Source organism: Cylas formicarius, unplaced genomic scaffold, assembly GCF_029955315.1.
Source record: "Cylas formicarius isolate icCylForm1 unplaced genomic scaffold, icCylForm1.1 PGA_scaffold_7__23_contigs__length_41026272, whole genome shotgun sequence".
NCBI lineage: Eukaryota > Metazoa > Arthropoda > Insecta > Coleoptera > Brentidae > Cylas > Cylas formicarius.
In genome coordinates this window covers 25,415,392-25,437,091 of record NW_026844352.1, presented here as the reverse complement: position 1 = coordinate 25,437,091, position 21,700 = coordinate 25,415,392, and the positions used below count along the sequence as shown (strand labels likewise).

At 32.8% G+C, this 21,700-nt stretch overlaps 5 protein-coding genes across 9 annotated transcripts in view; 2 read left to right on the top strand and 3 right to left on the bottom strand.

Annotated features, from left to right (window-relative positions):
• The window catches only part of LOC132704534 (phospholipid-transporting ATPase VD), a 47,428-nt gene extending 35,994 nt beyond the window's left edge, over window positions 1-11,434 (top strand). Inside the window, exons 5-17 of one of the 4 annotated variants that reach the window (XM_060674578.1) lie at window positions 78-270; window positions 332-573; window positions 641-911; window positions 972-1,172; window positions 2,066-2,956; window positions 3,997-4,572; window positions 4,629-4,780; window positions 4,836-4,959; window positions 6,838-7,100; window positions 7,158-7,345; window positions 7,549-7,689; window positions 9,980-10,159; window positions 10,484-11,434. In XM_060674578.1, the coding sequence (XP_060530561.1) occupies window positions 78-270; window positions 332-573; window positions 641-911; window positions 972-1,172; window positions 2,066-2,956; window positions 3,997-4,572; window positions 4,629-4,780; window positions 4,836-4,959; window positions 6,838-7,100; window positions 7,158-7,345; window positions 7,549-7,689; window positions 9,980-10,159; window positions 10,484-10,535 (3,474 nt within the window). In that variant the 3' untranslated portion in view covers window positions 10,536-11,434. Of the gene's footprint in view, window positions 1-77; window positions 271-331; window positions 574-640; window positions 912-971; window positions 1,173-2,065; window positions 2,957-3,996; window positions 4,573-4,628; window positions 4,781-4,835; window positions 4,960-6,837; window positions 7,101-7,157; window positions 7,346-7,548; window positions 7,690-9,979; window positions 10,160-10,483 lie in introns of those variants that run through there. The other 3 variants (XM_060674581.1, XM_060674579.1, XM_060674580.1) reach the window with 3 other exon arrangements.
• Window positions 11,435-11,567: 133 nt separating this feature from the next.
• LOC132704535 (DNA primase large subunit) lies at window positions 11,568-13,368 on the bottom strand. The gene is made up of 4 exons (XM_060674582.1): window positions 12,666-13,368; window positions 12,270-12,604; window positions 11,951-12,214; window positions 11,568-11,846 (listed from the first exon to the last, which is right to left on the bottom strand). The coding sequence occupies exons 1-4, from the start codon at window positions 13,304-13,306 to the stop codon at window positions 11,680-11,682; spliced, it is 1,407 nt and encodes a 468-aa protein (XP_060530565.1). The 5' UTR covers window positions 13,307-13,368; the 3' UTR covers window positions 11,568-11,679.
• Window positions 13,369-13,768: 400 nt separating this feature from the next.
• Window positions 13,769-14,512, bottom strand: LOC132704536 (anaphase-promoting complex subunit 10). The gene is made up of 3 exons (XM_060674584.1): window positions 14,334-14,512; window positions 14,039-14,275; window positions 13,769-13,983 (listed from the first exon to the last, which is right to left on the bottom strand). The coding sequence occupies exons 1-3, from the start codon at window positions 14,440-14,442 to the stop codon at window positions 13,769-13,771; spliced, it is 561 nt and encodes a 186-aa protein (XP_060530567.1). The 5' UTR covers window positions 14,443-14,512.
• A 243-nt stretch (window positions 14,513-14,755) lies between these two features.
• Window positions 14,756-21,700, top strand: part of LOC132704368 (uncharacterized) — a 31,786-nt gene continuing 24,841 nt past the window's right edge. Inside the window, exons 1-7 of the mRNA XM_060674329.1 lie at window positions 14,756-15,188; window positions 15,240-15,374; window positions 15,433-15,753; window positions 15,803-15,853; window positions 15,913-16,946; window positions 17,004-17,156; window positions 20,897-21,021. Of these exons, the coding sequence (XP_060530312.1) occupies window positions 16,805-16,946; window positions 17,004-17,156; window positions 20,897-21,021 (420 nt within the window). The 5' untranslated portion in view covers window positions 14,756-15,188; window positions 15,240-15,374; window positions 15,433-15,753; window positions 15,803-15,853; window positions 15,913-16,804. The remainder of the gene's footprint in view (window positions 15,189-15,239; window positions 15,375-15,432; window positions 15,754-15,802; window positions 15,854-15,912; window positions 16,947-17,003; window positions 17,157-20,896; window positions 21,022-21,700) is intronic.
• LOC132704372 (RWD domain-containing protein 2A) lies at window positions 17,110-18,532 on the bottom strand. 2 transcript variants are annotated; one of them, XM_060674336.1, is made up of 4 exons: window positions 18,337-18,532; window positions 17,906-18,158; window positions 17,508-17,845; window positions 17,110-17,438 (listed from the first exon to the last, which is right to left on the bottom strand). In XM_060674336.1, the coding sequence occupies exons 2-4, from the start codon at window positions 18,099-18,101 to the stop codon at window positions 17,247-17,249; spliced, it is 726 nt and encodes a 241-aa protein (XP_060530319.1). In that variant the 5' UTR covers window positions 18,102-18,158; window positions 18,337-18,532; the 3' UTR covers window positions 17,110-17,246. The 2 variants fall into 2 exon arrangements, with proteins under 2 accessions (XP_060530319.1, XP_060530318.1); XM_060674335.1 differs by having other exon boundaries at window positions 17,111-17,438; window positions 17,906-18,336; window positions 18,395-18,518.

Sequence of the window (21,700 nt, the reverse complement as noted above, 5' to 3'; positions counted from 1 at the left end):
CTGTCTGTAGAATTTATACGTGGTATTGAAATATATTTAAAAAAATTGGATTTTATCCCTTAATTTTGACGTTTCAGCAACACGTCTTTGAACCGAGTAAATTTCGTAGCACAATCGAAGTCGAGGCGCCAACAACGAAAATCTACAGGTTTCACGGGGCCATAGTTCATCCTTCCGGTGCTAGGGTTCCCGTCGGTACCGACAACTTACTGCTCAGGGAATGTTTGCTTAAAAATACGGATTTCATCGAAGGAATCGTCGTCTACGCAGGTTATTTATTGCATTACGTGCCCGCACAATGTCGCTGTGTTGCTATATAAAACAATTGCAGGACACGAAACTAAAGCTTTGTTAAATAACGGCGGACCACGCTACAAGAGGTCAACTTTAGAAAAGCAAATGAATCAGGACGTGCTCTGGTGCGTTTTGATTTTGATTTTGTTGTGCGTCATAGGAGCAGTCGGCTGCAATCTGTGGCTGCACACATATTCTAATTTAACGACGCCTTTCAAAGACAATTCGGAAAGCACTGAAGCGTTTTTAGCATTTTGGACGTATATTATAGTTTTACAAGTAAGTGTTAAGCAGACTGCCTTTCCCGAAGAAAAATGTGTATGTTGTAATGTAATGTATCTTGCAGATTATGATTCCGTTGTCGTTATATGTAACATTGGAGTTATGTAAAATAATACAAGTGTACCATATCCACCACAATGCGGATTTGTATGATCCTCTGATGGATAAAAGAACCGAATGTCGAGCTTTAAATATAACAGAAGAACTGGGACAGATACAATACATATTTTCGGACAAGACCGGAACTTTGACTGAAAATAGGATGATATTTCGGCGATGCGCAATAGCGGGTGTCGATTACGGACATCCGCAATTGGCTAATGAAGGACGAAACGGTAGGATTTTCGGTCAGCTTGTCGGTATAAAGAATTTTCAACCGAAATGTCTCGTTTCAGGCAGGCTAACAAACTTGAGTGTGGTAGTGAATCCCACGCTATGGAGCGATTTATGTCTAGAAGGAAACAATTTACCTGAGCATATATTTAGCAATAAAACCCTGCACAGTGCCAGAATACAAGAATTTTTATTGCTGTTGGCGTTGTGCAATACAGTGGTCTGTTCCCACCATCCTCACTTTGACACGATGAATGCCAGTGGTAAGTGTATTTTTCTAAAACATAAATGAAAATTCATTTTTATTATTTTGTATATTATTTTATCCATAATAAAGTATAAATAATTATCTCAGTTTGTTGCACGCAGTATATGCATACTTATAAATTGTAATTATACCAAATACAAGCAAATGGCTACAATACACAAAGGAATGAATTGTTACTCACAAAACTTTTGAAATGACATTATCTTGCAAGTAACAAACGAGTTAGAGTGTACCTTAAAAGTGTATTAAATAACTACAGCGTTATGAAAAATCAAGTTATAAGATAATTTTGATAAAGAAAGTTATTTATCAATGATATGTATATTTGCGAATTATTGTTGCGTGATCACGGATGCCATTGACAAATATATAAAGTTTTTTTTTTTTAATTTCATTCATAATAATTATGTGTGTCCGCTAGTTGATACAGAGTCTAATGTTTAACATTTTTATTACGAAGTTCAATTGTGCTCCGCTAGCTTCGCTATTTTATGGCTATTTTTACAGTTTATTCAATAAAACAAGTTCTAGTTTCCATCATGGCAATAGAAGTTACTCTGGGGGCACCGCTATAAGTACTATTAACTTGCTAGTCAAATTTAATGTAGAGCCAAAGCAGCTACGCCCTCTAGCGATCGAAGTGAATTAGTTCCTACCATATTATATTCCTAGCCCCAATTAATAAAAATATCTGCCAAAATTACCCTAGATTTTCAAAATGTTTCCTGTTTAATGTTATCTTGACGTTTTGGTACTCATAGTACTTTTTCACACAATAATGTTCCTGTTATAACTTGATTGGTTTTACAGAATGTTGTATTTACGAGGTGTCCACATTTCCTTGCGTGTTTACTCGAGCAATTGAAATTTAGGTCACCATCGTTTTAGGGATAATTGAACCAGTTCCTAACCTACTTGCTGATGGTGAAGGTAGTGTGAACACCAACGAACTGATCACCGCTAAATCCGCAAAGTTAAATGATAAATACACGCGGCTAGACGAATCGAGATCAGTAACACCATCACCACCTTTACCATCACCATATTCAACGGACATTCAAAGAGGTCATGTTTCTACACTGCCGCCGATAGATTCGATACAAAGCTCACCGGTCGATTCGATACAAAGTCAAAATAGTTCTAAATCGCGTCCGAGATTATTGAACATACCTAGTATCAGTTTTTTGGCGAAACGCAATGGAAGCAATACCAATCTAACAGACGAACAAAAAGCTACACTAAATCAGTCCGCTACGCCGTCACCATGCGATTTAAAACCAATTTACGAAGCAGAGAGTCCAGACGAATTAGCTTTAGTGGACGCGGCTTATATTTACCGATGTAGGCTTCTGAAGAGAACACCTACAGAAGTAATCGTTGACATTCCAAAAGAAGGCAAACTCGTCTTCAATATATTGCACATTTTACCATTCGATTCAACTCGTAAACGTATGTCTATCATCGTACGTCATCCGATCACGAAGGAAATTATTCTCTACTGCAAAGGCGCCGATACGAGTATGATTCCTTGTTTGGTGCCTGCGGAAGATGACTCCGAGCAAAAACGAATTGTGAATAAGACACAACAACACTTAAACGGCTACGCGAGAGAGGGATTAAGGGTGTTAGTTATGGCTAAAAGGGTTTTGACTCAATATGAGTATAGCGAATGGTGGAGGCAACATCAGGAAGTCGAGTTGGCTGCTGATAACATGGATAGAAGACTGAGAGATAGCTATTCAAGTATTGAATGCAAAATGACCCTCTTGGGAGCTACTGGTAAGTTGCACCTGTATATTAAATTAATCACAATACTCATTCGTCAAAATCCATAATATAATATTTGCTTATTTTGAGTGATGATACATTTGATAATTGAAACAATTTGATAATGGCACATAAAACCACATTATGGATTTCGTCAAGTAAGTCAAAATTAGGTACACAATATAGGTCACATGAAAAACAACAATACAGTGATAAAAAACATTAATAAGTAAAATAATTCTTTAAATTATTAAAACAGTTTTGTAGGAGAAAAAATTTTAGTTTTTGGATTTAAAAATGTTTATATTACTACTGCTTTTTGGCTTTTTAAACTCCCTGAAGAGAAGCATGCACGAACTATTCAGCGACGCTCCAGCGATACACCTTAGTTCTTTCTTTTGGGATTTGTAAACAGATGTCGCAAAAGGAATAACATAGAGTAATCTCGAATGGATGTGAGCATAGTAGAAATTTACCATGCATTTCCCATCCAAAACAGTTTTTAAATTTTTTATTATGAAACAATAAGTGTGCAGCTTTGAAGAAAGTAATTGCTATAGAGTTTCTCAAGACAGGGTTTCGTCGAGTTCTAGTCCCAAAAATTTAACGTGCTTTTTTATTTCAACGGCCTCCCTGGTCGAGTGGAGATTGACAGAAAAGTTTTGTTTTTATTTTGTGAGCATTTGAATATCAGTACACTTGTTTTTTGGACATGCAAAAAGAGGTCGTTGGTGTTAAACCAGCTATTTAGCAGTACAAGTTCTCAATTTATTTATTTGATCACAGAGATTAAACTTGAACCCTGATAAACCCAGATGAGCAGAAAGTTCATTGCTAAAAAGGATAAATAAAACAGGGCCAAGCAATCTTGCGGTACGCCTCTATCGATTGGATCTATTGGATTTTTTAATTTAACATAAGTTGCCTTTTTCCTGCCTTATTTCAACATACTGCCTACGATTTGTTAAGAACGATCTAAACCAGTTCAGAGCTTCCGTATTGTTCCATCCTATTCAAAAGAATTTCGTGGTTCATGCAGTCAAAATTTTCAGGAATTGAAGATCGGCTACAGGAAGGTGTACCCGAAACTCTTTCCGCCTTAATTTCGGCCGGTATAGTAGTGTGGGTTCTGACAGGTGATAAACCTGAAACCGCCCTCAATATCGCTTATTCGGCAAAATTATTTTCACCCCAAATGGAATTACTGAAGATCATGGCGCGATCTAAAGAAAGCGCCGAAAGCACAATCCATTGTTATTTAGCTGAAGTAGAAAGACAACTTAAAGAAGCTCAGGTGATATCAGAAAATAGCGCGTATGACATTGGCGCTACGTCTTCGACAGTTATCGGTCGACGGAGGTATTTACAAGCACCTGCAAAAAATAACAGTAGAGCTTTAGTTGTTGACGGTAAAACACTAACATACATTCTGGATAGAAGATCAAATCTCACTGTCCCGTTTTTGAAGCTGACCACTTATTGCAATTCAGTGTTATGCTGCAGAGCTACGCCCTTGCAAAAAGCTTACATAGTTAAAGTGGTAAAAGAAGAGATGAAAATGAGGACACTAGCAATTGGTGATGGTGCAAACGACGTTTCCATGATACAGACAGCCGATGTAGGGATAGGTAAATTGGCAAATGATCTGATCTGCTTAGATTATATATTATTGCATATTGTTTAGGTATTTCAGGTCAAGAAGGTATGCAAGCAGTGATGGCAGCCGATTTCGCCCTCTCCCGGTTTAAGTATTTAGAAAGATTTTTGTTGGTTCACGGACATTGGAGTTATGATAGACTGTCAAGGATGGTGCTGTATTTCTTTTATAAAAACGCGGTTTGTTTAAAATATTCAATGGAAATTTTAGCTTGTAAATTGTTACCTCTTTTAGACATTTGTGTTCCTAATGTTTTGGTATCAGTTTTTCTGTGGATTTTCTGGAATGGTGATGATTGACCAAATGTACCTTATGCTATACAATTTGCTTTTTACTTCGCTACCACCCATCGCAATAGGTAACATGTTTTCTATACTTAATATACTTATGAAAATATAACACTTTGTAATGTGACATTGACAAATTTGGAAACGGGATATTCGGTAATTATAGATATCATAGAATTTCATAAGTGAATCTCAGTGCCATCTTGATGCTAAAACCATTTAGGTTATTAGGTTGCACAACAAACATAAGTTACTAGTCCCAAACCATTATAACTGCAATTTCCACAATTCTCTTTAGTCCATCTCCCTAAGAAGGGATTAGTGACTATGATGCTCTTGAAGCAGTGCTTATGGTATTGTGGCATTCCGTTGTATTCTGGGCCATGATTACGGTTTCATGAAGGCTATGGCTGATAAGATCCTTGGTTTGGTCTATCCATCTTTTGGGTGACCTTCCGCGCAGGCGTCTTCCTTTCCTTCTACTATTAGTAGTTGCAGCGAGTCCGTTCTTCTTGCAATATGGCCAGTGAATGTTAGAAAGCTTGGATTTATCGTTTTTTGACACATTTAGATGAATATTTAATTCTCGAAGAACGGACTCATTCGTACAGTGGGCCGTCCAGGGTTTTCCGTAACAGCCGTCAGTACGCCCACATTTCAAAGGTTTCATTCTTGATCGTCCAGGTTTCAGCTCCAGAAGTGGCAATCGGGAACACAAGTGAATTCAACAATCTTACTTTGGTATTTTTAGGGATGGCTGTATCCCTCCAGATCTTACTTAGCTTAGTTATGGCTGTTCGAGCGAGTGCAATTCTTCGCTTTGTTTCACCTTTATATGCACCGCTATTGTCAATTAAAGATCCCAAGTACAAGTACTTATTCACCACATTGAACCCAGCAATGTTTTTTGACATGACAATAGTTTTGTTGGGATTTAATTTCAATCCAAATTCTGCACTAGTTTCCTGGAGACGGTGCATAATAAATGCCCTTTTTATACAGTGGCATATAAAGTGAGCCGCGCCATTCGTCTGGCCAAGCTCCTGTCTTCCAAACGATTACATATAAAATGTAAAATATTAACCTCTGGCTGTTCTATTGACATTAGTGTCTCTGCAGCTATGCGATCGATGCCTGGAGCTTTATTGTTTTTGAGGCTCTTTAAGGCGTGTTCAACCTTCGATTTAAGAATCCAAATTTTATAATCTACCAAATTCTAAATATCATTGGCCATATTACCATAACTACCCAGGCAATTCCAAACAGCACTTACAATGCATAATACATTGTTCACCATAAAGCTATCTAACAAAAGGATGGGGTATATTAAACTAAAATAACAAAAAGAAACAAACAAAATGGAGGGCATCTGGTTATTTTACTTAATCACAATATGATCAAGGTGTGCTTGCATGTACCGTTAAGATATGAAGGATTGTATTTTTCCCCATACCATACTATCAGCGTCATCTACCTTCTAATAGTTGCAAGCATTGAGTCAAACTAATTATTAGTGATTTTGTTAATACCAAAAACCTTTCATAGTCCACAGAGCAAAAGTAGTAACATGAAAACTCACTTTATTTCATAATTTGTGCTTAAACTACTTGCATTATAGTAGAATAATAGAGTCAGAACCACTCGTAATGCTAGTAAATAAAGTATTGAGGTAGTTAATTAACAGAGGGGAGATAGGAGTACCACTGCAACCTCTGGCGCTCTTATTATTCTAAGTTGCAACAATTAAAAAGAATATGTAAAATACAATAACACTGTATATTTACTGTATTTCCAAAATTGGTACCTAATATAGTTATATTTTTGATAAACTGGAGCACCTTAATCTTTGAATTTGATGACAAGATGTAAGTAAAGTTTAGTTTTTGCAACGAACTTACACTTTCAACCCTTTACGTAAATGTTAATAATAATAACTAATGATTTTGTAGGAGTGTATGATCAAGATGCTCCCGAGTCTCTCTTGTTAGAGAAACCATATCTATATAAAAGGGGTCGACTAGGCAGGGTGTACAGGACATATTCGTTTTGGTTGACAATGGCCGACTCTCTATACCAAAGCCTGTGTGTATATTTCATCTGTTATGGGGCCTATAACGGAAGCGATGTGGATGTGTTTGAATTCGGAACTGCAGCCACGACCGCCTGCATGTTTGTCATGCTGCTACATGTTGCTATAGAAACTAGATCATGGGTAAAATTTGGTATTTTTCCAACAATGGATTTTTCTACTAATCAGGATTCTTTTCAGACAATAATTCATGTGTTATCGATAGTGCTTTCGATCGGGATGTTTTACGTCTATTCTATACTGTATAATTCCTTCTGCGTCAACTGTTTTGGTTTGCCAAGCACTTATTGGACAATACAGATGGCGATGCAAAGACCCGCGTATTGGCTTTGCACTTTGTTATCCTGCGTTGTTTCTCTCTTGCCAAGGTAAAATGCTCAGAAGTCCGGTGCCTATAATAACGGTTTTTATATATAGCCGGTGACAAAAAAGTTATAAGCAGTAAATTTCGTTTTTTATAAGGGTAAATGGCTGTTATTATTTGGTCTTTTCAACCTGGCGGTAATAGAAATTTAGCATTCTTTTCTGTGTCATAACGCTGCAAATTTAAAATAATTTTTTCTTCGCGCAGGCTTCTGTATCGAGTCAGTCAAACGGTTTTAGCACCCGACGAGGTAACCAGGGCGCTCGTTGCAGATCGCAGGGCGCATAGAAGAGGTGAGAAGTTTTTAGTGTCTTGGTCGAGATCGACATCCACATCGTCCATTTACAGGTATCTGGAGTGTGGAGATTTTTGCTTTTTTCTGACATGCTGCCCCTTTCTTCTGCTTTTGCGCATTCTCGACCAGAGCACTCGATACACTAACAAAACATTGTAGCTCATAGAAATTCCGAACTGCAACAAAATAAGAATTCAGTACAGAAAATCTCTTATATCGCTCTTGAAAGCCTGAAGATATTCACATTTGACTTAAGGATTAAAAATTTTTTAATATTTTTCTTTGTTGTTTTAACTGTCAAATTCATTGGAATAATTTGTATTGTTTAACACCCTTTGAACATACTCTTACGTTAAAAGTCAAATTGGAATTTTAAACGTCAAAATACTTTCTTTCCTGAAAGAAAAATGTAAAAAAATCTAAATCACTAGTATAACTTCACTAAACAAAGTCTTGTACAGTGTGTTTCCTAATATTTCACATAATTTTGTGAGGAAAATGTAGTATTAAATTTTTAGGAATGTCGCTTTGCTTTGAAAATGTTAAAAAAATTGATATTCTAATGATTTGATCTAATAATAATTAGTGGAAAATGATATTCAAGTAGTATTGGGTACGGTAATTCGTTTTAGTACTTTACTTAGTGTCGACTTAAGACTGATCAATTAGTTTTGTGACCTACATTTTATTATAAAACTGTCAAAGATAAGAGAAAAAATTAAAAAACGTAATCATTCTTAAAATTGTTTTTCAAGATATAAAATCAACATAATCATTTATTTTTGCGAAATAATGGTATTCGTTCCCCTCATGTGCGCCATTTAACTAATTAAAAATTGGAACGACTATTACTTCTACCATAGATCTTTTTCCATTTCGTAGTTATTCTATATAGAGGTTTGACAGACCTTCCAGATTGGTTTGGTTTGCTGTATTTTTTGACACTTCTTTTAAAACTTTCAAAATTATTTATTGTTGTATGTATGTTTATTGGTTTATTTGAATTGATCATTCATTGTCAGTGAGTGAGTTACTTATTATTATTTATGATAAATGACTTCTGTGATTTTTTTTTAATAGCAAAAATAAAATTTAGGGTATAAATATTATAGTATAGGGTATTAGAAGATAAAATTAAAGGAAAATAATGCCTATTCATGCATATTAATAAAGTTTACATAGTACTGTTCCAATACAGCTACTACTCAAAGTCTCTTAAAAAGTTTGTAGTTTTTGAGGCTATCAAATCTAGGTAGGTATGATAAAACTCCTCGATTTCGTTGTAATATTTTTTATAATAAATAATTTCCTTTCCTTCCTTTTGATTTTAAATTTAATAATAAATCCTAGGAGCAAAAATTAATCATCATTCAATCATTCTATGTAATTATGAGAAATTAATTGGGCACTTCATTTACTTGCTGTGGTTAAGACAAATTTCTAGTACAGAGAATGTCGTCTCACTACTGTTAGTATTCACTCATTTTCTTTAAACAGTGGCACTACTATCGTTTCAAATAATATTTATACAGGATGTTTCAGAAAACATGAGCCATCGCTTAAGGGGAGATCCCTCACGTAAAAATAATACTTTTTTTATATCAACATGGATCCAATGCTTCTTGATTTGGTAGCTACAGGACGTTAAATTTTTATTTTTTTGATTTACTACAAATTTATTCTGCGCGCCACTGACTTTTCTTTGATTGCAAAATTAAGAAGGCTGTTTACTGCCTGTTGAACGTTTGCCGATTTTATTGCATTTGTTACAGTCATTTTGGATACAATTGGAGTAAATAAAAAAATATGAATTGTTTAACACTCTGGAGCTACGAAACAAAGCAGAATCGGACCCATGTTGATATAAAAAAAATATTATTTTTACTTGAGGAAACTCTTCTACAGCGATGGCAAAACTTGTATTTAGTATCATACCTTTTCCAGGAACTTGTTTTACAGAAATCTACTTATCATCCAAGATGAGACTTTTCCAAACTGGTTACATACATAACTACTCTTCATTTGCATTGGCTAGCTTAATTATAGTTTTCCTAACCCATTTTTCTTCACTTTCTGTGCATAGTTGTGTCATTAGCGCCAGTTATAGCATAGTGATTTTCTATATTCAAAACGTCTGCTTCGCTGCATTTAGGTAATTTAATCAGTTTTCGTTAGCTATTATCATTATTAAGAGAAGGCCTCTCTTGATGCAAATAACAAGTGCAATCATTTTAGCTAGACACAAAAACTGGCTTCATTTCATAATTGTACAACCACGCAATTTTTTTCTGCGGAAAAGTTGCTCTGTGAGAATAATTGCTAATTATATGCTTTTTTTTCTAGATGCAATAGGGGTGATAAGAAAGCAAAAAGAACAAATTTAAACTTAGTTTACTCTATACAAAAGCAAATTTCGCAATTTGATTTTTGTGTCAAAAAACATTTTAAAGGAATATGCTTGACCATCAGGCAGAAGTTCATGCGTACATTCCGAAAACAAGCTCTAGTTACAATTTCCCCAGTGTAAGTGTTGAATTTTACGATCATCTCATAAAAATGATAGTTTATAGTTTTCACCTAATTAATTTCCCCAGTACCACTATGCACAGAGAATATTGCTCACATCTACAAATAACCAAAAATAATAAGTGGTCCCAAATTTCTGCTGTTTAAAGGTTTTCTGCAGAAACTAAACATGTTCGCGGATGATGGAAATAGTTTTTAGTAATATTTGGTTTCTTTGTGTGGGTGTAATTTTTAACTGAATGTGGAGGATCCTGGCTGATCCTAGCTATGATCATTAATTAAATATACAAAATCACTTACTCATTTCTATGTTTTTTTCAGAACAACCAATCAGAGGAATCAGCATATTAACCCTTTAGCAGCAGTGGGTTAACCCGTTGTTTTCGTACAAAATGACACTTAAATTTAGTGATTGATTTAAATCTAGTGATCCTGCATTTTTAGGCTGTGATGCTTGTTTAAGGGACCAATTAATAATTGTGTTCTTTTTAATATTTATTTAGGAAAATACTGTTGTAAATATTTTCCAGGCATAAATTTAATGGAATCAAATTTTTGTTTGTGACACAATGTTTTTGGAGTGTCACAAATATTACTTTTGATTTCTTAATAATATCTACTTCTAAATATGGGTAGCTGCCTTGCCTTCTAACAGTGCCATTTTCTATGTCGTCAATAAATATTTAAGGTACTTAGTATAAACCTGATTAAAGTTACCATATTTCTTCAACTATTTTTTATTTCTATTACAACAGGGTGTCTTACATGTATGTAGTGGTCTACCACTACATGATTGTTTTAAATCACTTATGTACTGTTTTGTTATTTTTAATAGAATATAAATCCAGTATTTCTAGTTTTAATAAAATGTAATTATGTTTTCTATATTTCCTAAGGTTTCATACCCAGTTCTTACTAATTAAGGGTTGACATTGCATATTTTTGTTTTGAGACCTAACCATCCAAATTAAAAATATGGGCAAGTTGAGAAATGTTATTACGAGGTAACCGATCTTAATTCGGCAAAGCCCAACAATACACCTCAAATATGCTTTTTGCATCTTTTTTTTTTAATTAACCAATGATTTTATAGATGAAGCACACTGGGATTTGTATTCTTAGTGTACCATTCAAATAGCATATCTCCCCAATTCACTAGTGATATATAAAAGCGTCATATTTTTCTAAAATATTATGAAATGTATTCAATTCTACCGTTTAGACTTTCAAATTATATTTATGTACATTGCAATCCTCAGTATTAAAAAAATGTTGAACTATATTTTGTTTATTTTTGTTCGGGAAAAACAGTTTCTTACAAGAAAATTTATTATTCCTGCTAAATGAAGTGTTAACTAAACTTTGAATAAATTCATTCATAGTTAAAAAAAAATTGGGATGCGTTATTTAATTTATTTATTTAAATAGAATATTAAACATGTATGTACAAAATATATACATTTAAAAGGAATAGTATTATGGGAAGTGCTCATTTCTTATATGTCCAAATTGGGTTCTCAGGTTTTAGGTTGACTTATCTTTGCCAAATTTGTACTTTCCTCAAAATATTGGTTAGGATGATTTATGATGTTGGTGGCAGGTTGACCATGGATACATTCAAAATATTTTGTGCAAGCTATCTGATAATGTTCACTTCCAACCAATTCGATTATTGAATTAACACCTACAACATATATATAGTCTGTTAAAAAAAAAACACTATGAACACGTAATTATCACACTTGCCATAAGTCATTTCTTTATTTTGTTAAAAACCATCAGACTTACCTTCCGATGGTACACCATATTCATTTAATTTCTGCCTTAAAACTGAAGCATCCCAATGTTTAAATGGGCATCCATGATGTTCTCCTGGACCTACATTATTCATAATGATTTTAATACAACTGAATGGTGAATAGTTGGTCATATTTCCGACTTTACCATATTGATGATTGATATTGTAAAGATAACTTTTATCAAATTTTGTGGAGTCCATTATTTTGGTAAACTCTTGTCGCCAGAATTCCACAGCTTGTTCATACAAAACACCTAAAAGCACAACATGTTTGACGAACAATGAGCAGTGAGCATGACAATTATTGACCTATTCCCTTAATGAAAAGCCCATATTGCAAACGACTGTGATGTTTAAGATGATGATTGGCTCTTAGAGTCTCATGTAGATGTCTCATACACAGTGGAAAATGTTTTCTTGAAATATTATCAAAATTGTCCATATCAATGCCGTCCTTGTTATTAGCTTCGTAATTGTAATTTTTCCCCGTATATGTCAAATGTAAATTATATAAAAGGTCAGTCAACCTATCATCATCAATCAATGGCAACTTATGATTAATGTAACTCAAGCTTTCACTCAAAGATGCCCTAAATCTTGATTGAATACAAACCACCAGATCTGACATTGGAATATATGCAAACCTAAAAAGGATAATGGGGTTTTTTAAATATTCATGATTTCTTATTTTAATTATGTACAAACCCTTGCTTTAAATATGCTCTTCTATTCTTGACTAAAGGGATAACTTCTATAAATGGGACCTTATAAAAATCGCTAGTGTTACATAAAACATCACTCATTCCAGGAATAGAAGCGATTAATTCGTTTTGCATTCTTTCCTTTTCACTCAGAGATATTGGTATATACTCCAGCTTGTTTAAACGTAAAAATTTTAAAATTGACTGAGGTGTTTGAACCATAAATCGCAGGCGAAACCATTCCAACTCACGATTTAAAAACCACCTTCTGAGCTCCTCACTACGACAATACGTTAAACGTAAAATAAAGTGAGAAATATAGTCTGCCCTCCTGGCTTGTATATCATTTGTTGACTGTCCTCCTGAACCGTTTAGTAATCGAACAAACTTTTTGAGATTATTCTTCAACAGATCTTCTTTTATCGTATTTTTCCATTCCTCACTATACATCTTTGGTCCTTTTAAAGAAGCTTGCTCGATAATTCTGAGCAACTGCAGTCGATCTAAAGCCAACTCTTCAAATTCGGAAAGAGAAATTTCTAATAAAGGAATCTGTGTGTATAACGATACGTCGTGATTATAAATATTCGCTTGAACATCGACGATCGCTTTGTGTAAGCGTCTTCTTCTTACATTTGTATCCATATTTTACAAAGAGAAAATATTTTCAATTTTTTCTCGTACACGTTCATCAAAATACTAACCTTATAAATATTTCCCGCCAACTTCTTCATTCATTAATTCTTCTTCTTTTATAGTAAGTGGGCAAGCAAGTTCACTAATAATTTTTTGGGTAGTCCAGTAGAAAGTGATGTAATTTTTTGGAGTAAAATGTATTTGATTCTTTTTGCTAAATTTTGCTTTTACACGAAGCATTTTAAATTTGGATAATATAAACAAAACATTTTAATTAAATGTATTTGCCAGGCATATAACGTGCACCTAAATGGTTTTCCTTATATAGACTTACAGAAAATGCATAAAATTTATAATTCTATTAGTCATCTTTCATGATTCATTAAAAATATAATTATAAATATTTGCCTGCTTCTGTACAAATTGTCACAAGAATACATGGAAACCATCAAGTTAAATACTTCTGCGTTTTTATCGGATAGTTGCATGTTGTTTGAATTCAACAGTAGAAAAATGTCTAATGTTCTCAAAGGGAATGCTCACATTGTTTTCGACCGGGCTGTGAATTTTGATTTGTCTCAGATGTGTGTCTCTTCCATTCTGATGGTTACTGGTGACAGCAATTTGAATCATAAATACTCGAATTGGTTTGTCATAAATATCTCGTATTGGAACATGGACCCAACCTTAAGATAAAACAGAGTGTGTCAACAAAATTATAAATAAAGTTATGAAGAATACCTGATGGTTCTGATAATGGCACAACTTCTATCTCCTGTATATCATTAAAGTGAGTCCCAACCCGTATGGATATCCGACTTGGTGTATAACTTTCATCTAGTTTGTAATCTGTGTAAATATAAATATCACTTAGTGTAGTTTTTCTCTGAAACTGAATGTTGACTAGATGAGGAAGTTGACCGTCCGATTGCCAATAAGTATCAGCTCGATCGTCTCGCAATTGATCCACTCCAAAACCTGCTAACAAAATAACAAAAAAAACATTTTTACAATAAAATAGTAAAAGCGCATTTGCCTGGTTTGCATGATGAAAGACTCCATATGGCGTGAGCGCCTACTTCTCTTACATTTCCAGTTCGTTCATTTTTAATAGGATCTACCTCTCTTGTCGACTTGACAGACATAACTTTTAAAATTCGCGCACAGATATATCCTCCACGAAACAGACACTTTGCCGCCTTGGTATTAAAAACAATTAGGTTACGTCCATTTCATCTACGTCAAGTTGAAATGGTAAAGAAGAAGATTAGCTGCAGGGTGGAGTTCTGATTGGTGCGTTCAATTTATTTAATGCAAACAACTAACCAACCGTCCGGGTTTTATTTTAATTCTGTTTGCCATTTTTTCCTAAAAATAAAGATGAAGAATCCCTGATTTATGTTCAAAAATTTTTCTGTTGGTCGAATGATCTTTGCAACCTTACCCAATTGCAATGAAGAGAAAGAAAAACATTGAGTCTGTCCAAAATAAAAACTTCAAATAAATAATTAATATGTAATAATTTTTAATGAACTTGAATTTCCAAAATAGGAACACAAATTAAATTTTTTGGCCTCCTTAATTCTAACTAACGTCGTGCCGAAAAAATTCTTGCTAAATTCCTTGCTGAACTTGCCAGATGTCTGAATTTGAACCTGTCAGAGTTTCTAATGAGTATGAAAAGTTTCTTCGAGAATTTATAGCAGTTTTCAAAGAGTTGCCAGTTCTGTGGGACAAGCGTCACCCAGGTTACTCCAACAAAACGGAGAGAAACAATGGAATCGAAATTCTATTAAGTAAATGCAAAGAATATTTTCCGGATGTTACTTATGAATTTGCTAAAGTAAAACTCGAAACAATTAGAGGATGTTTTCGTAGAGAGTACAAAAAGGTAGTTGTAGTTTTCTGTGTTCCGGTATATTATTGTATTAACTACTTTAAGGTGGTACAATCTAAAGAAATTGCAAACTCTCCAGAGGAGATATATAAACCAACATTATGGTATTATAGTTTATTATTGTTCACAGTGGGTGAAAATGCAGATTATGGAGATATGGAAGCATTGCAGAATTATTCAGTAACCAATTTTCCTTCTTAAATTCATTCAGAATTATTAAATATGCATGTATTTTTAGAAATCATCTTATTGGACTAGAGAATATACACTCATCTTAATTGATTTATTAAAAAGTCAACCAATGTTCTACTCAGCAGATTCATGCAAATATAGTAGAAGTGAAAAACTTTTGGCATTAAAGAAGATTGCTGATGGATTATTGATGGAAACAGGCAAAAAATTTGAATTGATGGAAATAAAAAGAAAAATCACAATGTTAAAAGATCAGTACAGAAGGGAACGCAGAATGATGAGAATCAAAAAATCAAAAACAAGTTCCTTATGGTGCTATGAAATGTTAAGTTTTTTAAAACACAATGCTTCAATGAAGACAAAAAAGGTAAAACAGATATTGTCAATTTCAAAATATAAAAATTTATTTTTTTCAGGAATCAAAATCTACAGAAGCTTTACTTGATGTTACATTTGACAGTGTTACTGTAAGTCTTGTTACAATTTTTAAGTAGGTTTATGTGTATTTTAGTTTGTGCATTTTTAGAGTCCTCCCATTCTTGAAATCCAAGGTATTGAAGAAAATGACACAAAAAATTTTGACTCAGTTGTTGGAAATGTTAGTAATAATATGTTGGTTTCCAATGCAAAGTACAATTACAATGACATCTTTGACACGATTGGAAAGAATGTTACCCGCAAATTAAAAGATATGTTAGAAGACCAAAGAAGATATGCAATCAATATTATTAATGATATTCTCTGTCATGGTTCGATGAATCATTTAAGCTGGGATTTAGGATTGTCCATCAAGTATGATGAATGAATGATTGTCTATTTTATAATATATTTTATTTATTAATAAATGTATAACCACCTTATTTCTTAACCCTTGATTTCTAGATATAGCATATTATTTCAACTCTCAAGGCTTTTTTGAAACTCTTAATACTAAAGTTTAGTTGATTTCACAACATTCATTCCTAAATTGTTTTTGCACTAAATACTAAATAATTACAAAGCTTTAAATTTTACTGTTCGGGTTCTGTCTTTTAGCAAATGTGTGCATATAAATAAAGTCGCTTTCACCCGTAGCTCTGTGTTTATTATTTTCTTAAACATGAAAAATACTGCCGACGATTCATATGAAAAAAATTTAAGTAGCCAATAGGCCATACCAAAGGAATTTTGAATAATTTTCAAAATTTCATGATTTCAAGTTTTTAAATTAGAAGGTATGGAAAACCTAGAGCGTGTTTTTTTGGTTAAACGTTTTTAACAGAACGCGTAAAACAAACAAAAAGTACCTACTGATGGAAATTTTATGTTAGGCAAGTTATTAACAGGTGGCTCTGGTGACGCGTTTTATTTAATTTTTTGCTTTGAAAATTAATAAAAACCGAGAAACTGGAAATTTTTGTTGCCAGTAGTATTTAAACATGCGGTTTATAGTGAAGATTTTTTGTATGGTAACTTTATGTGTATTTTGTTTGAGTAATGAATTGCCCTATTCAAAAAATAATGCTAGAGAATTGGCAGATATATTCTTCAAAAATTTAAAATTTGATCCCTATATAGAAGGTATGGATCAATCTTTTAATACTATTTCCTCTCAATACAATAATTTGTTCATTTTAGAAGACAATGGCGAATTAACTGAAAACAACAAAAACTACATAAATAGAAATGTTAAACTATTTGTTGATATTATCACAGAGAGGCAAGGTGTGGCTTTTTCAAGATCAAAAAGAAGTTCAATCAGAGGGGCATTGCAAAATAAGGAGTTAATAAGTGAGTTAATAATTTACTTGCAAATATAAGCTAACATATTTTTGTACATTAAAAACTGAGTATTTACATTTACATTTATGATTATATTACTTATGGAGCCTTTCCATCTACCCCAAACAATTCTTTAAAGATATATCCAAGCTTATGAGCCTCCAGAAATTTGTAAAATTCACCTTTATCCATGTGATTAATTTTGGCACCACCTTGATAACCAAAAATTACTTCCTCAAAGTTTTCAAATTTGAGAAATGTTGATTTCTTTTCATTATTTTCTTCTGTCACCTGTCAATAAAAATTGGATATTTTGGATGTTATCATGCTGCTTTTAAGAAAACTTTGCTTTACTCATACCTTGCAAATAATTTTTTTCCAATTTAACGACCTCACAGTTTGCCACCATTCATTGCAATCACTTGAATGACCCTCTACACAAATAACACCTGGCTTGCCCGGCATAGAAAAACCTGTTAACTTCAACTGATGCGCCAGATCAACAATTTCTCTTCTTTTGGTTTTACTATAAATATGATGAGAATATATCCAAAATCTAACCAGTGTATCATCCTTTTCTTCCAGTCGTGGCACTGGAGTTTCAACACTTTCTGTGTATTGAAGTAAAACATCTTGCAGCCAAGATATTGCTGTAAATATGCATGGTTCTCCTTTAGGAAGTTCAGCAATGAATTCTCCTGAAATTGTTTTTTTACCAATTAATCTAATTTAGTAAAAAAACAAAAAATATTAGCTACCTAGCTTTTTATTTACTTCTATATGCTGATTTCGATTGAATTTATGGTTTCTAATAAATATTTCAGGTTCTGAAAGAGGGTATTCATGGGATAAACTTACACACAACTCAAATTTAACACTTTCAATAAACAAATTAACTATGAAGTCCAAACAGGTGGGTAGAAATTGAGATTTTCCATCTATAAATTCTTTCATGTCAGATAAAATACACGGATCTTCTATCCGTATTTCTCCTGGGTTATAAAATGTGGCCTGCAAACACTCAATTTCATCTAGTTGAATTTTCAAATTTTCAAAAAGTTCATTGCAGTATTTTTCTGAAATTTTCTCTGTCATTGTTGACTGTTATATTTTTGGAATTATCTATAATTGACTTTATCTACATAATTTCATGAAACACGCAATTATGATGTGGATTTGCATCATATACCTAGAGACAGAGACATTGGTATGGTATAGGTATATGTTTTACATCACTTGACTTCCACTGTTTTTGCTGGAGGAAACTGCACCCATTTTCTGTTTTTGTCTTTTTCATAAATCCAATAAAAACAATATATCCAGTAGGTGCGTACGACGCGCACAAAAAAAAAACAACCTCAAACCTCAACAAACCAGAACTTCAGGAAGACAGTTCCATAGATAAACATTTTTTCTTTGCATTGACTGATCTATAACTCGTATTTCGCAGGTAAAATATGATGTCGTTATAGTGCTTTAAAGAAGATTTATTTACGATATGATATAGTAAAGCAGAGAATACTGAAAACAAATTTTCGCTTGTTTATTATTGCGAAAAGAAGAAAAATATTTCCGGTTATTATTTTTTTTATTACTTCAGGTTGCCAATTCCAAAATTTTCTAGTTTTTGAAATGTCAACAATATGCACTATTTTTCTATCGTAAAAGTGAACCAGGCTACTACATCACTTAAAAAAATACTGGGATGCTACACCACATGTCACTTTTATATATTAATAAAAAAAGTTGATACTTAACCCAGGTAGACACAATGCAATTTCTGCATATATTTCTGCATATACTTTTTTCATGCAAATACTGCAACTACTATCAAAGAAATTTGTTTTCATAAACTTGTGGGTTTAACCTCTATGAAAAATGTAAATAAAGTCAAAATCACAAAAAGGTGGCTCCTAAAAGTGCAAATAAAACGCAACGTACGAGAATTGCACAGAAATTAGTTTTAGAGAATACATAAATTAATATTAATTTCTTTTTAGTATTGGGATTATGGATATTTCTTATACGTCCACAAGGTCGTAAAAACTTGCATACAATTTACTAACAATCATCGTATCGTTTATTGGATCAAAATTTAAAAACAACCTCTGAAAACAGAAGTCCACGAATATAATCAAGCCCATTTCTTTCGAAAAAATTGTATAATGTATACCATGCAAAATTACCAGTTAAAAATACGTACAGAAATACGTGTAGAAATTGCATCCTGTACGGGGCTTTAGATTTTATTTAAATCCTGTAAAAATTGCTCATTAATAAAATAATTAATTAACATTAAAGACATTAGGAAAAGTTTCTTCAGTTGTTTTACCTGAGTTAAAATTCAGAATTCAAAATTCAACTTAAAACAGTGAGCCAAGTGTGCCTTTACTCACTGTTTAATTGGTTGTATACTCCAGTATGGTGGTTTCGCAAATTAATACAAATAATAGGTACTTCTCTGAAAGTAGAAAGAACATCGTTTCTTTATATCATTTAACAAAAAAATGTTTCGTTTTTATAATACAGGGTGTATAATTTTTTTCACTTGCACAGTTTATTTTATATTATATTTATTTTTATTTTTTTTATATTATATTTATTTTATATTTATACAAAACACGCTGAGATATCAAGATCAATTTTAGCTATTTTTTCACTAAGGGTAACGTCACGCATGTACAACATTAATTTTTCAAAGAAACTTCCACAGGTTACTGTAATACTTTTTACAAAACTTCTGGATTCCTCCTGCTTCGGTTTTTGCTGAGTCGAACTTGCTAACCTTTCGCCAATCATCCAGAAGCCAACAGGATGATTGGCGAAAAAGTTTTGTAAAAAGTATTTACAACATTGTTTTCTGAAATACTTGTATTAGTGGAGTTCGGTGACATCCATAGGTCTATCGAGAAAGAATATTTGAAAAAAAATTGTGTCGCTTTCTGAAAGCCAGATCAATTGTCGCTATGACGCATTGTTTTTGAAATAAAAATTATTTTGTTAATCTGTACAGTAAACTATGTTTGGAATCGCAGTCAAAAAATAGTAATTTAGTTGGAATTTTTTATTCCACTCTGTAGAAGGTATTAAATCCCCATTCTCACATTAGTGGGACGCAGTCTACCAGTGCTTGGCAAACAATACTACAAACAACTGAAATATACCAATAAGTCAGAAAAAATATGCGAACGCCATTTAGATGTATAGCTTCATCATTTAAACTAAATTTTAGTACACTTTTTCTTCAAAAAACATCACAAATAAAATGATAGCTAATTTTAGAATCATTCCGAATTATGTTTGTTATGGCATTGATTAATAAAATAGTTTTTATTTTGAAAATAAAATCGTTTGCATGCATGCATTTATATTATTATTTATGTCAAATTCGTTTTTCACTATCTGTTTTAATGAAGTAAAATCAAATACTACGAAAAGCTCTTTAAATTGAATACCAAAAATTATTTAAAAAATTTCTTTGGTTGCTGTTTCGTCGAATTTCGAACGTCCAGTAGGTCAAAATGAAACGCTTATAGCTCGTTCTTTTTTTTTCTTTTGTTAAAAATTCCGTATCGTGCTGTAAAAAGCTTTTTTTTTGCGTTTTAACATGCAGAATTCTTAAATTTTCTTGAAAACATTCATTACTTTCCATTGAGCATTTCATTTTTCATCACTTGGCTTTCTTAATACGCAGTTTTCTTTGAAAAACAAGGTATCCATATTATTTTTCTACATAGATATGCTTTTAGCTGTCGTTCCAATTGCTTATATTCCAACTAAACTTTTGGATGACATAAAGTTTCTTTCCGATATTGAGGATTGGATTTATGTGGGTCTGCACCATGAACAAGACCTACTAATTTTCCGGAACGAGGTAAGTTCCTACCGAGTAAATTAAAATAAAAAAGGATATCGTTTTAAAAAATATGCTTGTGCTATTTGTCATATATCAAAATCAGAATATCGAATATCGCAGATCCCAATATTAATGTTCTCAGTGCATTGAATTTAGGCGTGGATATTCAAAAATCGAATCATATTATTATTCATTAATCAAGTATACGATGTATCAACTTTTATTAAAATTTTAAAAATTTTGGTTTGGGGTTCTTCAAAGTGGCCTGTATGTATAACTGTGCACTGCACTGATTCTACAGTATGTAACTTTATTATCATACAAGAGAAAACAGCCTAACGCACATCTGGTCTATTAGAGATATATTCAACTCGATTTTAAAAATAAACAGGATACCCTACAACTCTACAGAGACTGTCTAAGCTGTTAATACAGGAACTTTTTAACCAACCATGAAAAATCCCTTTCTCAACCAAGACCTGTTAACGAACCAGTAATACCATTCGAGTTACCTGTTAAATTTTCAGACGAAAAAAAGAAGAGTTGAGTAAGTGGAGCTCGCGGTTTAGAAAGAAAATTATTCACAGTATTGCTTAGTGTGTGAAATAATTGATAACGAAAATGTCCTATAGTAGTTCTAATCTAATTAAATAAATGCATAGTAAATATCCTTGATTAAAATAAAGGTAATTTTCTT

Excerpts from the sequence above, each read along its gene's own strand:
- LOC132704535 (XM_060674582.1), bottom strand. The coding sequence starts at position 13,306 with ATGGATACAAATGTAAGAAGAAGACGCTTACACAAAGCGATCGTCGAT. Across the intron at positions 12,605-12,665 it reads AGAGCATATTTAAAGCAAGG|GTTTGCATATATTCCAATGT; the intron begins GTTTGTACATAA and ends TATCCTTTTTAG. Across the intron at positions 11,847-11,950 it reads ATATGGTGTACCATCGGAAG|GTGTTAATTCAATAATCGAA; the intron begins GTAAGTCTGATG and ends TATATGTTGTAG.
- LOC132704372 (XM_060674335.1), bottom strand. The coding sequence starts at position 18,242 with ATGACAGAGAAAATTTCAGAAAAATACTGCAATGAACTTTTTGAAAAT. Across the intron at positions 17,846-17,905 it reads AGAAGTAAATAAAAAGCTAG|GAGAATTCATTGCTGAACTT; the intron begins GTAGCTAATATT and ends AAACAATTTCAG. Across the intron at positions 17,439-17,507 it reads GGAAAAAAATTATTTGCAAG|GTGACAGAAGAAAATAATGA; the intron begins GTATGAGTAAAG and ends TTTTATTGACAG.
- LOC132704536 (XM_060674584.1), bottom strand. The coding sequence starts at position 14,442 with ATGTCTGTCAAGTCGACAAGAGAGGTAGATCCTATTAAAAATGAACGA. Across the intron at positions 14,276-14,333 it reads TCTTTCATCATGCAAACCAG|GTTTTGGAGTGGATCAATTG; the intron begins GCAAATGCGCTT and ends TTTTGTTAGCAG. Across the intron at positions 13,984-14,038 it reads GCCATTATCAGAACCATCAG|GTTGGGTCCATGTTCCAATA; the intron begins GTATTCTTCATA and ends TTTTATCTTAAG.